The sequence below is a fragment of the Berghia stephanieae genome, chromosome 1, assembly GCF_034508935.2.
Source record: "Berghia stephanieae isolate SIO BIC M18660-M18661 chromosome 1, UCSD_Bste_1.3, whole genome shotgun sequence".
NCBI classification, from domain to species: domain Eukaryota; kingdom Metazoa; phylum Mollusca; class Gastropoda; order Nudibranchia; family Aeolidiidae; genus Berghia; species Berghia stephanieae.
In genome coordinates, this window is record NC_088360.1 from 59793728 (window position 1) to 59806227 (window position 12500).

General features: G+C 34.8%; 1 protein-coding gene across 7 annotated transcripts in view; it reads right to left on the reverse strand.

Moving 5' to 3' along the window:
* Positions 1 to 12500, reverse strand: part of LOC144978626 (otoferlin-like) — a 249745-nt gene that overhangs the window by 122420 nt on the left and 114825 nt on the right. For all 7 annotated transcript variants that reach the window (XM_078924954.1, XM_078924969.1, XM_078924936.1 and 4 more), the window contains exons 3-5: positions 8475 to 8533; positions 7086 to 7174; positions 6136 to 6235 (exon numbers count right to left, since the gene is read on the reverse strand). In XM_078924954.1, the coding sequence (XP_078781080.1) occupies positions 6136 to 6235; positions 7086 to 7174; positions 8475 to 8533 (248 nt within the window). The remainder of the gene's footprint in view (positions 1 to 6135; positions 6236 to 7085; positions 7175 to 8474; positions 8534 to 12500) is intronic.

Consider the following 12500-nt stretch of genomic DNA (forward strand, 5'->3'; position numbering starts at 1 on the left):
CCGCTCTATCAAATGTCCCACATGGTCTAACATTTTTAAAAGAAAAACAATCAGTGTGATCCAGCTAGGGTAAATGAGAAAAGACAAACCGCGTAGAGAACAAGATGACCATAATACCAAACACTAGAGCCAAGTTTAATTGATGAACTGCTTACTAAACAATACATTTCCAGTCTTTTACTTTCTTTTGTTGCCTTTTCTACACACAAAAACATAAGTAGGTATATCCTTTGTAAAAGCGTTATTGAACAAGATAAATAAATACTTTACGAACCTTAATAGCGGATTTTTAAAAAGTCACCGAGAAAATCATTTATTTTCTCAATCTTGGAGGTAGAAAATCCCTTTAGTTATGTCCGTGCCTTAGGAGACAACGTCAATAACGCCAGGCCTACAGTCCATCACAAGAGAATAATTGGCACAGCAGAACGTTATTTATAGCGGTCACTCTTCATTGCTGCCACGGGTTGTAAACAAAAACAAATTATTCTTTTTAAGACATTAGAGCTCAACACTCTAACAATTGGTTGTGCGCATTCCAAGAAGATGCTGAATTATAACAAGGTATTTTACCTCAAATCTGCCCGTATACCCATCCAATCATTATTGGTTGCAAACAGGGATGGACACTCTATCTATTGACCGACTGATCAAAAATGGTAACCATCGATCAATGTCAAATTGTTGGTCACTATCATCACCACAGCCACACCCAATGATAGGGTTCAGACATATAATATAATATAGGTATCACTAGATAAACAACAAAGCCCCATACTTGGTGGGCGGATCAGCTGATTACTTTGTCACACAACAAGTATTTCTTTTCTGTCTGGAGACCAAATAAACGAGGTTCTTGGATACGTTTTTTCCCCTCGTTTCGATTCAAAATTAATCGATATCTCAAACAAATAGTTTGTCATGAATTGATAATACTCTATATACATTTACCACCACCATTGTATTTATTATTGTGCGGCTATGTGGTATGGTGGTATGACACTCGCTTTCGGATCTGAAGGTCCTGGGTTGAAGCCTCGCTCGGCGCTTAGTTAAGTTCTTGGAAAAGGCTCTTTACTCACATTCTCTCCCCGTACTCAAGTGTAAAATGAGTACCTGGCTATTAACAGCGTTGTCTCTGTCGAAAAAAATGTAATATCGCCTATAAGGCGGCATGTCTCGTTCTACATGTTACGTGTTGCTGTTGGTCAGGGACCCACTGTAAAGCGTTTTGAGCACATTTAGTGGATATTGCACTATATTTTTTTTAAAAAACACGTTTTTTTTTTAATTAGCTCCTTTTAAAATGCATAATCCACCCTTAATTGTAGCGGTCTTCGTTTCCATCAAAGTTTGAGGTTGATTATGCGATATGGATAAGGGATAGATATCCTGTTTAGTTACTTTTATCATTGTGGTTGTCCGAAGTACGAGTTGTCAGATTGTTTCATTGGTCACTTTTACACCTGGTTACAAAAATCGCACCACGATAACGTGAGATGCAGTCAAAATATAAGTGTTGATATGGCAACTTTTCATGATGATCTATCTTGTATTTGCTCCTATATAAAGTGCATTATTGCCCTCTTGTATTACAACAAAAATTGTTTGTAACGGCGGAAATAACCATAAAAACCTGGCAGTTCTACTCCATTCTTAAATGCGGCTGATTTAGACTTAATCAACTTTTAAGAGAGAATAATTGAGTGATTCACTTAAATTTTAAATCAGACGTCACCATACGATAATAACATTTAACCAAGCAACCTGTACAATAACAAAATTTTCGAGGCCCTCCGAGCGCTTTTTTTTCTTGCTTTTTTTTTTTTTTTTTTTTTTTTTGTTTTGTTTTTTTTTGGTAGAGAACAAAGAGGTAACCAAGGAAAACACCAGCGACTTAGACCCAGTAATCTATGTGAGACGGATATTGCTCTGCTTATGACTATTTCGGCAATATTATTTTACAGACGGGAATAGCGGCCTTAGCCTTCTAGTCATGTCTATGGGTTCAGGCCATTGTCAACCACACTCCAATATCTCCCTATCCTATCCTATTCTATCCGGCCCTATTTTGCCCTATTCTAAACACTACGTCTAATATCGAATTGCCTAACACGAAATCTCCGTGACTTAAAGTCAGTGCAATAAAGACCATCCAATCGTGCAACACTACAACAGAAATATCTATAGCAAATAATTTTTATAACCTTTATCTTTTTATCGCTGTCATAATCTTCTGAGCAAACAAGAATAATATGGTACCCGGCTTAACACTGGAACGAGAAGTCTTAGCTGTCTTTATGCCTATTTTGATACATTGATAAAAACGTGATTTTTTTAGAAAGCGCTAATTAAACTTAATGTGCTGAACCGTTTTACAAGAGTTCCCAAGCCAACAGCAACAATAAAAATTTAGGACGACACATGAAGCCTGTAAGGGGCTATCATAATGTTATTCGACACAGAGCAAGCTACTGCCGACATTGCATTCATTTCAGACCTGAGTATGATGAGAAAATGTGAGTAAAGAGAATTTTTCCCAGAACTTAACCACAGCGAGATTCAAACCTTCGACCTAGATCTTGCAAGCCGGGTGTTATTCAGTTCAACCGCAAAGCCTTATGCTTTTTTTTTCTGACACAACAGGATTCGGTTCAAGATTGTCGAAAGCAAAATATATTGTCCCTGATTTATAAGATTTTAATCTCGGAGGAATAAAACTATATTTCAACCAGTCACAATGTAATTTACCACAATTTGGTTGGTGTCCCAAACTCATCTACTACTATGGAGTGAGAACCTATTAAACAAATTGACCAGAAAAAGTCTACTACAACATGGTTCGCCGTTGTGTCACTGGGTATGACACTCGCTCACCCTACCATTCCATTCGACTAGGTTTGTATAAGTACCTGGTTATAGGCAGTGACAGTTATTGTAAGAGTGTTACTACAAAAAGACCGCCTAGCAGGCGACATGTTCTGTGTGAAATGTCTCAAGTGGCCCACTGAAGGAATAAATAAAGCGTTGGGAAGAGAGAGGGTTGAACATAGTGAACCAGTGAAAATATAAATATTTATCTATCTATTCATCATCTCTTCATAGCCATCATCATTATCATCATCACCAGGAGCAGCGGCAGCAGCACCATCACCCACCACCTTCACCATTAATATCATCAAATCCCTGCCCTCACCCATTATCAGTATCACAATGATCATAATCCCCCCCCCCCCCCCCCCCCCCTCTTTTTCTACCACAACGCCGAACCATTTTAATACGGTCGCAGTCACCCATCCAACCGTACTGTTGACCTACAGACGACACAAATGATGATGATGATGATGATGATGATGACGGTGATGGTGGTGGTGGTGGTGCGCTGCGCTCGTGGTGGTGGCTGTGGTGAGTATTAGTGGTTAAGATGCTGGCGGCGTTATTGTGAAATAGTAGTTAAGAGAAAAGTCAAAGAGATTAATTAATCAATGTTTGTATCAACGACCTCATTGCATTATGTAAGCACTTAATTTTTTTTATCTTGATATTCACGAAATTGTGATTGTATGGTATATATTGCTTATTCTATGAGAAATGAAGGATATAAAAAGAGAGGAAAGTAAACAGACAGACTGATAAATAGAGATATTATAGTTAAATAGACAGAGAGGTAGATAATCAGACAGGCTGTCAAAATGAAAGATGAATGGATATATATATATATATAGATAGATAGATAGATAGATAGATAGATAGATAGATAGATAGGTAGATAGATAGATAGATAGATGTATAAATAGATAGATAGACAGACAGATAGATAAATAGTGACACACAAACACACACGGAGAGAGAGAGAGAGAGAGAGAGAGAGAGAGAGAGAGAGAGAGGGGAGAGAGAGAGGGAGAGAGAGAGAGAGAGAGAGAGAGAGAGAGAGAGAGAATTGGGTGAAGCGACATCTTAAATTGCTTGCATAAAAGTATAAAATACTGCGGTAAAAAGAAGTTAATAATTCGTTAGTTAATATTGAAATTGCATGCCGCCGGCATATGGTACAAGGAAGAAAACCAAGAATATAAAACGAAAACAAAACTAAAATCAATGTAAGCGTGGGCGTATCGAGTCTTGTTGGGTTTTTTTTTAAAATCTCGATGGTGTTTTTTAACGTTACTCATATCATTGTTATACCCATATAGCCAAATTTTTCAGTCCAATGTACAATAACAAAACATATTTTTCTCATTCTGGCCAAAAACTTTTACTTCATAAATCGATAGATTTTGACCATACTCAACTGGCTAAAAAGTCTCAAACCTAAAACTTTAAAAGAAATATCAAGTTTATAACTTTCTGTCGAGTTGGATATCTCTTGATATAACTATAAACTAAGAAAAAGGTCGAGGTTCCCGATTCCTGAGTTTGTAGAGAATTGATTCGAATGCAAAAGGATCGGGTTCGATCCTGTGGGAAGTCCAATTTATTTGTCTGAGCCATACTCCAGCAGAGCTTGTCTGCAACAGACAAGCGTCTTCAACAAAGGATAACAAGCAATTAATAGTGTTCGTTTAACAATAAAGAAACCGGGATAAATTCCAAGGATCTTTTGGTTTTGAAGGACTACTTAAGAATAATGAGTTTTTTGGTCAAATTTTCATTGTTGCCTATATTGACTTTAGATCTAAGAAAGAATTTTAGTTCTATGTCCTGTAATTTTCAAAATAGATAAATCATATAAATATACAGTCTTAATGGTGTTGAATGTTTTGTTTGGTAGAAATGGATAAGAATTGCCTCAAAATGTTCTTTTACGCACTAGATTCTGTTTTCCTATTTCAGACAAACTGTCGTACTGTGGAAAAAACAGTATTTAAGAATTTGGCCAGAAAATTCGTCCTTCAAATATCGCTCGATTTAAATGACCCTCACCTTGGTAAAAACTCTCAAACCTGGGACTTCGCGAAGAAGTCCCAGGTTTGAGAGTTTTTACCAAGATGAAGGTCATTTAAATCGAGCGATATTTGAAGGACTAGTTTTCTGGCCAAATTTTTAAATACTGGTTTTTCCACAGTACGACAGAATTGTCCTGTGCGTTTTTGTATCGATCCACTCTTACCACCGATCCAATCTTGTTTACATTAAACACTCAAATCAATATTCATACACATCACCCCCAGGGCATCTCAATAATATTCTTTTGCCCGTTTTGTTTATTTTGTTTTGTTTGTTTATTTGTTGTCGCCGTTGTTGTTGAAGAAGTCATCGAATCCATGACCTGATCAAACATGCTACACAAAATATCTGTTGAATTATTGTGTTCGTTTGGGTTTCCGTCTACTAAAAGCTGATTATTTTGTTTTTATTGTATGAAGTCCCTATAGTGTGCTCTATCACATTTGAAGCATCCGTCGTTACTGCTTATATACATATACTCATTTACACCGGAGTCAAAAGAGGTAATTTGTGTGAAGTACTTTTCTTGACGGCAGATAACTGGGGTCCAAATGCATGAGACGAGTTGTCTTATTTTGTAAAAAGTCAAGCGGTGTTGAGCTTTGTCATTGACCGGATTGATAACTGAGTGAAAACCTCTGGCCTCACTCCAGGACATGAATAGGACCTTTCACATATACTACCAAAGTAAACTGATGTATGAGTGAGTACCTGTTTATAATATTATGTAGAGACAGATATTGTAATCTTCTTGTACAAAAAAGTCAGTTAGGAGACAACTTGGGGTCGATTTTGCCAACGTGAGGAATGAATGGTGCATTGTGAAACACAACAAGAATGCCAAAACCGCGGACATGCACTAATTTGATTATCGAGGGATAGATAGGGTATCGTTCGTTTGTTTTCTTTGGTTTTGTTTTGTTTGCTTTTTGTTTGTTTTGTTTCTGTTTTATATTTATTTATGTTTTTTATTTCTTTTGTTATTTTTTTTGTTTGTTTAGTCTTTTGTTTTAGTTCATTTTTTTCTGTGTGTGTGTGTGTGAGGGGGGGGGTCATTGTTTAGTTTGTGTGTATCACAATGTTGCTATTCTTTTTTTTTTTGGGGGGGGGGAATTTTTGTTTATTTGTCTAGCAATGCATACTTAACTTGAGTCCTTTTGCGCTATTTTATTATAATAAATAACTTACTTTCATGACAACGTTATTGGTGTCCAAGAGGCAGTCATTGATCTTAGTGTTTCCAACCTCTATCAATTCTTGCAATATCATCCGAAACGTCCCAACCAGCCTGCAAGGATATACATACCGATGATTATGACCATTCATATCAATGACGCATTCCTCAGTTTTGACCAAATACTCACCTGTTATGCCTACTTGACTAATCATCCCAACACACTATGTATATGATCATTGACCATTGTGTTTATACTCTATTAGAGGGAGTTAGTGAAAACTAATCAACCAATTTGCGACCTTAAATACAATATATCACAAAGATCTGATTGACTTCATTTATCCAATAGGTGGAACAAAATTGACGTCACTCAGATCTTTGTTATTGTTTTTATACAGCCATTTGACTGAAAAGCTCTCACTACATTCTATTAATCAGACTTTTAATGTTAAATATCACCATTGATCACCGTATTTAACAACCTCTCAGATGAGGGAGGTTTATCTTTAAATATTGTTTCTTGTTTCTCGTTTTACTTTATTTCGTATTCTATTGTAAATATTTTCGATTATTTTATCATGAAGGGTTGCACAATTATTTCTGAGAGATGGTACCCCCCCCCCCCTTAAAAGACTTAGCATAAAGAAAAATAATAATAAAAATCAAGAGCTTTTATTTAGCGCATATCCACTACATGTTCTCAATGTGCTTTACAAAGGTTCCCTGACCAACAGCAACACGTAACATGAAGAACGAGACATGACGCCTATTAGGCGATATTACAATTTTTTCCGACAGAGACAACGCTGTTAACAGCCAGGTACTCATTTTACACCTGAGTACGTTGAGAGAATGTATACCCAGGACTCAAAATCGGTCCATTTACCCTGAAGTCGAGTATTCCACCTATGCATATATTCAGACGCCTAGAAAGCATTAAGGTGAATATAAGTTGACCTACCTGTTGCTAAGGTATTTGTTGTAGTTGAAAATCTGAATGTCGATGACCTCCTCTGCCTCGATGGGTCTAGCCACGGGCCACTCGAAGTACTGTGAGAATCAAAGAATTCCACATTATAGTGATCATCACAAAACTAGTCTTTTGTACAGAAAAGGGTAGATTAAACGTTTTTTTAAATATGCATATTTAGATGGTTCCTTGACATGGTACATAGTTGTCAATATGCATCAAAGTCCTTCATTCATTGCCCCATGAGATCACATATATCCACATTTCTATTTGATACGGTGCATGTCGCCAGATAGTGAGTTGTCCTTTATTGTAACAGGCATCTTACAATATCCGGCAATGAGTATATCAGGTAATGATAATAATATAAATAATAATAATGATAAGAAGAAGAAGAAGAAGAAGAAGAAGAAGAAGAAGAAGAAGAAGAAGAAGAAGAAGAAGAAGAAGAAGAAGAAATCGTGTTAATAATCAATAAAAAGAATTCTGCAATATGCCTTTGGTTTATCTAAATGACTGTAAATATTATTCAACAAAGGGTTAATGGCATCATCAACACTTCTATTGGTAAGGGGTCAGATTGGGGACCAAACTGGAGATTAAGCTTTTTCAGTACAAGTCGTTCGAAACATTTCATAACAATAGATGTCAGGGCTATAGGTCTGTGATCATTCATACAAGAGACCTTGTCTTTCTTGGGGACAGGGACAATTTTCAAGGTTTTCCAAATGACCGGAATACAGGATTGTTATTAAAAATAATGGTAAAAATATAACACAATTGCTCGGCACACACTTTCAATAACTTGCCTCCAACGCCATCTGGCTCACACGCTTTCCGTACATTCACACTCTCAAACTCTCTCCTCACTCGCCGTTCATGAAACACAATCTCATCTTCTTCTGTTACGTCATTTAATAATGTTGATCTAATTCTATTAAATTCATTTTCAAAATTACCGTCATCAAAACGTGCGTAAAAATTGTTTAATTCATTGACGTCAACGTCACTCAATGAGTTGGATTTCCTTTTATTGTTGTTATGGTTGATGATCGTCTTCATTCCCTTCCATGTATACTTAATATTCCCAGATCTTAAATCATCCTCTAATTTTGACTTATAATTAGCCTTGCATTTCTTTATTTCTCTCTTTATTTCCTCTTGTTTCGTTTTCAAACCTTTCCTATCTCCCTTGGTGTACAAATACTTCTTTTCATTCAAAAGTAATTTCATTCTTTTTGTGACCCAGGGTTCGTTGTTAGCATACATCACTATTTCTTTCTTTTCACATACCTTCTGCACACAGAACTCCATATAATCTGATACCCATTCATTAAATCCTAATAATAAAATTTGACGACATGGAAAAAGATTACAAACCTCATCAAACACCACCGAGTCCTCCACATTTTCAATAGTCTTTGTGAAGTGAGATAAACCTGAAAATAAAGAAGAAACAAAGAAAAAATGCGAGGAATTAATTTTTAAAATTAACTAGATGTTTTTTAAAGTTAGCAAATATTCATTAAAAGCTCGGATTTATCCCAGTTACGGTTATACAAAATACGCAATATTGTTGCACTCAGAGAAACAAGGTACGAATAATTTCTGGTTGTTCGAATCAGTCGCGCAGCCGACTGAGCCAATATCTCACAAATCGTAAAGTCACATTCTCCAGCTTCCATGACCATGGAGCGAAAAACTAATAATAAATAGCATCGTGAGGATGCACTAAACAAAACTATTTACTAGTCTATTATTTCTTCTTCCTGTTATATTCTTTCTTAAACCTTTTATCCACAGGGGGATGATGATAATCTTTCAACAGATTTCGAGCAATGCAGGGCATTAATGGTTCTAATGATGCTTTAATAGCAATCGTGTTTTAACCAGTTAACTGCCGTACTCTGGAAAAACACGTATTTGAAAATTTGGTCAGAAAACTAATTCTTCAAATATCGATCGATTTAAATGACCTTCAAAAATACAAAAATTCTCTAACTGGGAATTCGCGAAGTTCCTGGCTTGAGAGTTTTTGTCAAGATGCAGGTCATTTGAATCGATCCATTTTTGAACGGTAGTTATATGACAAACTTTTAAATACGTGTTTTTTTTTCAGAGTACGGCGGTTAACTGGTTTTAACCTAACGTTTTATTACCTCTCTTACTATCGATCTCTTTGCACGTGAATGATCATTCCACTCTCCGCATGATCCGGTGGAATGGAAGAAATAGCGTTATTTTCAAACACACAAAAAGCAATTTTTCAATTATTTTTGGAATAGCATTTTCAAACTAATAATTTTGGTTGTATTTAAAGGTTTATTTTAAAATATTACGTTTCAGGGCAAGAAGAAATCTGTTTAAATATTGACAGGAGCTTAACCGCAAATGTCGAAAATTGTAAGTGCAGTGAGTTGTTATATAATTAGATATTTCAGTTTATCATTTTTTTCTCACACACATCTCCTCCCCCACCCCACTCCCCTTTCTCTCTTTCTTTCTTTCATCCTTGTAGTATTTGTTTATAGGAGTTAAGCGACATCTATAGTGACATCTCATGATTGCTCAAGCAATTTGTATATCATAGATTCAAATGTGCTTTAAATCTTTTTTATAAGATGCAAAGTTTTCATTTCTCCAAATCAAAATCTAATCGGTTATGGGAGTTAGGAGTTGAAATCAATTAATTTAAGACAAACGTGATCTGATGTAAGTGACTATGAGGGCAACCTTGGTTCGGGCACACGTTAATCCATCCTCCTATACTCTCTATTGGATTTGTTCCCCTAATAAGTATCAATCGTTCACTTTTAACCTATTCATCAATCCATAATCTGTCCGCCTACCCATCCCTCACCAATCGGTATATCGCATTTTTGTGTCTATTTGTTTATACATAAAAACCAAATTCCTTGTAGGCTCATTGTTGTTATGGAAATCTCAAAATATGACTCATTACAACAATGTTAAACTAGGCCCAATGTACACGTCGATAAAACCCATTAAAATGCTTAATTTGATGAAAGGATTTCAGCGTTACCATAATCCTTTAAATGAAACAGACCAATGCCTCACATCCCAATTTGTTTAACATTCAAATGTGTGCATTACTTCAATGATTAACAGGAAACATTCACAATGAATTTAACGTTAAATTTTACAAATATATGAATCGATAAAATTGTTTCGTTAATTATTTTTCATTCATCGTGTCTTAAAATTCAATTTGACGTCTTAATTTCAATCTGTCAGCAATGACATGAAATTAATTTTCTACCTCTGGTAGGAAAAACTCGTCTGTCTGTTTTGCATGAGAGCGAAAAGCTTTTAACGCTAAATGTCATTTTGGTGTGATGGTGGTGTGAAACAGATGACGAAAAGTGATTTCAGTTAAAATGATCAGAACTTCGATTTTTTCAAAAATGATTATAAGACTAATAATGATAACAACAACAACAGCAACAACAACAACAACAACAACAGTAACAACAAAAAAGATAATAATAATAATAATAATAATAATAATAATAATATATAATAATAATAATAATAATAATAATAATAATAATAATAATAATATATAATAATAATAATAATAATAATAATAATAATAATAATAATAATAATATAATAATAATATAATAATAATAATAATATAATAATAATAATAATATAATAATAATAATAATAAAATAATAATAATAATAATAATATGATGATGATGATGATGATGATGATGATGATGATGATGATGATGATGATGATGATGATGATGATGATGATGATGATAATTGATTGCTTGCAAATTCAATTTCGGCAAGAATTAAAATTTAAAATATAGTATTGCTATCATGTTTCATATCAAACAAAAAAGGAAATTGTATTTTTATTTTTAAACCTTCACTGCCCTTCTCCTAAACGTTTGTTTATCTAATGCTTGTAAAGTGTCTTATTAACAGTAACAGTAATATCCATTTAAAATGCCTCGTGGATTACGGATCAGCCATCTTTTCATAGTAAAAGACTGGAATGATTATGAGAATAATGCCGAAATGGGGCAAAGATGATCAATATAAAACATCAGTGGGAAAAATCAATGCCCAACAAATGGTTTGGGGAAAGAGAGAGGAGAAATTAAGTGAGGAAAAACAGAAAAATGTATATGTATACTGGCATTATACTGCACCATTCAGCATTAAATCACACTTAATGGAATGATGAATCCGTTGAATCGGTCATGGGTCATGCCACCTTCCAGTAATTCATAGTAAATAAATCCATGCCAACTACTTACTTCAAACATCACCGTGATATTTTCCCCTAGTCGACCAATGGCAAGACGGAAATCCCGAGAACCTCTTTGAAAACGACCCATTGTTCTTATGTTCACAAAATGATTCCCGTTTTATCAACATATAAAATCGTTTACTGCAACCGGCATCAACCATGTCGCAAATTGAAATCAAGATAATGGGTGTTTTTGGTATTCCAATGTTTAGGTTCGTCTTCGAAGTTTATTTTGGGTCAGCAGCAGTTCATTACCATGTTGCTTACTGCACTGCTTTGACATCAGGTTCTGTTGGTAAATAAATGGTTGTTTACGATATCTTTAACTGATTTTATATGGCGGCGTAAAATTTTCACCCCGTTTGCTATCATTCCATTGTTGTCAACTCATCGCTTTAGAATGTGCTATGCAGAAGATCGCTTCATCCCAAATGCTTTATCAAGAGCAAATCTTCAACTCTTATATATACTACAAAAAGCCTTGTTAATGACATCTTGGAACATTAATTTGCCATGTGTTTTTCTTAATTATTTGTGGAAAACAAAAACGAGACCCAATCGACAAATGATTTTTTTTAATTTGGCGAAATTGTTTTCACAATACCGCATTTGAATTCGCTTTTGAATATTTGTGTCTATTAATGTTATAAATACATTTTTTTTCAAGTGTATTGGCACAAGATAATATGCCATTTTTTCATAACCGAGTTTTTAACTCTTATTTGAATGATATTCTGGTGAATGAGGTTGATGTTTACAAGAAAATAGTGAAACTTGATTCATATTAAAGTACCTGACGGTATACACTTACGTATATTAAAGGAATTTGCAAAGGAAATAACATTTCCTGCCTGCTATTTATACAAAATTCTCTTTCTAGTGGTCTACTCTCTGATTATACAACGAAATTGAAATGATATCCGAGATCATGTAAATGACAATATAATAATCACGGGCGATTTCAATGCTAAAATAGGAAAAACAGCGAAACATGCCTTGGTGATTATTCAAAAGGACTGCGTAATGAAAATGGCCAGTTTCTTATTGATTTTTGCTGCGAACATAAAATATTGATATGTAATAATGCTTTATACACCCTTCCCGCCATGTTATTAC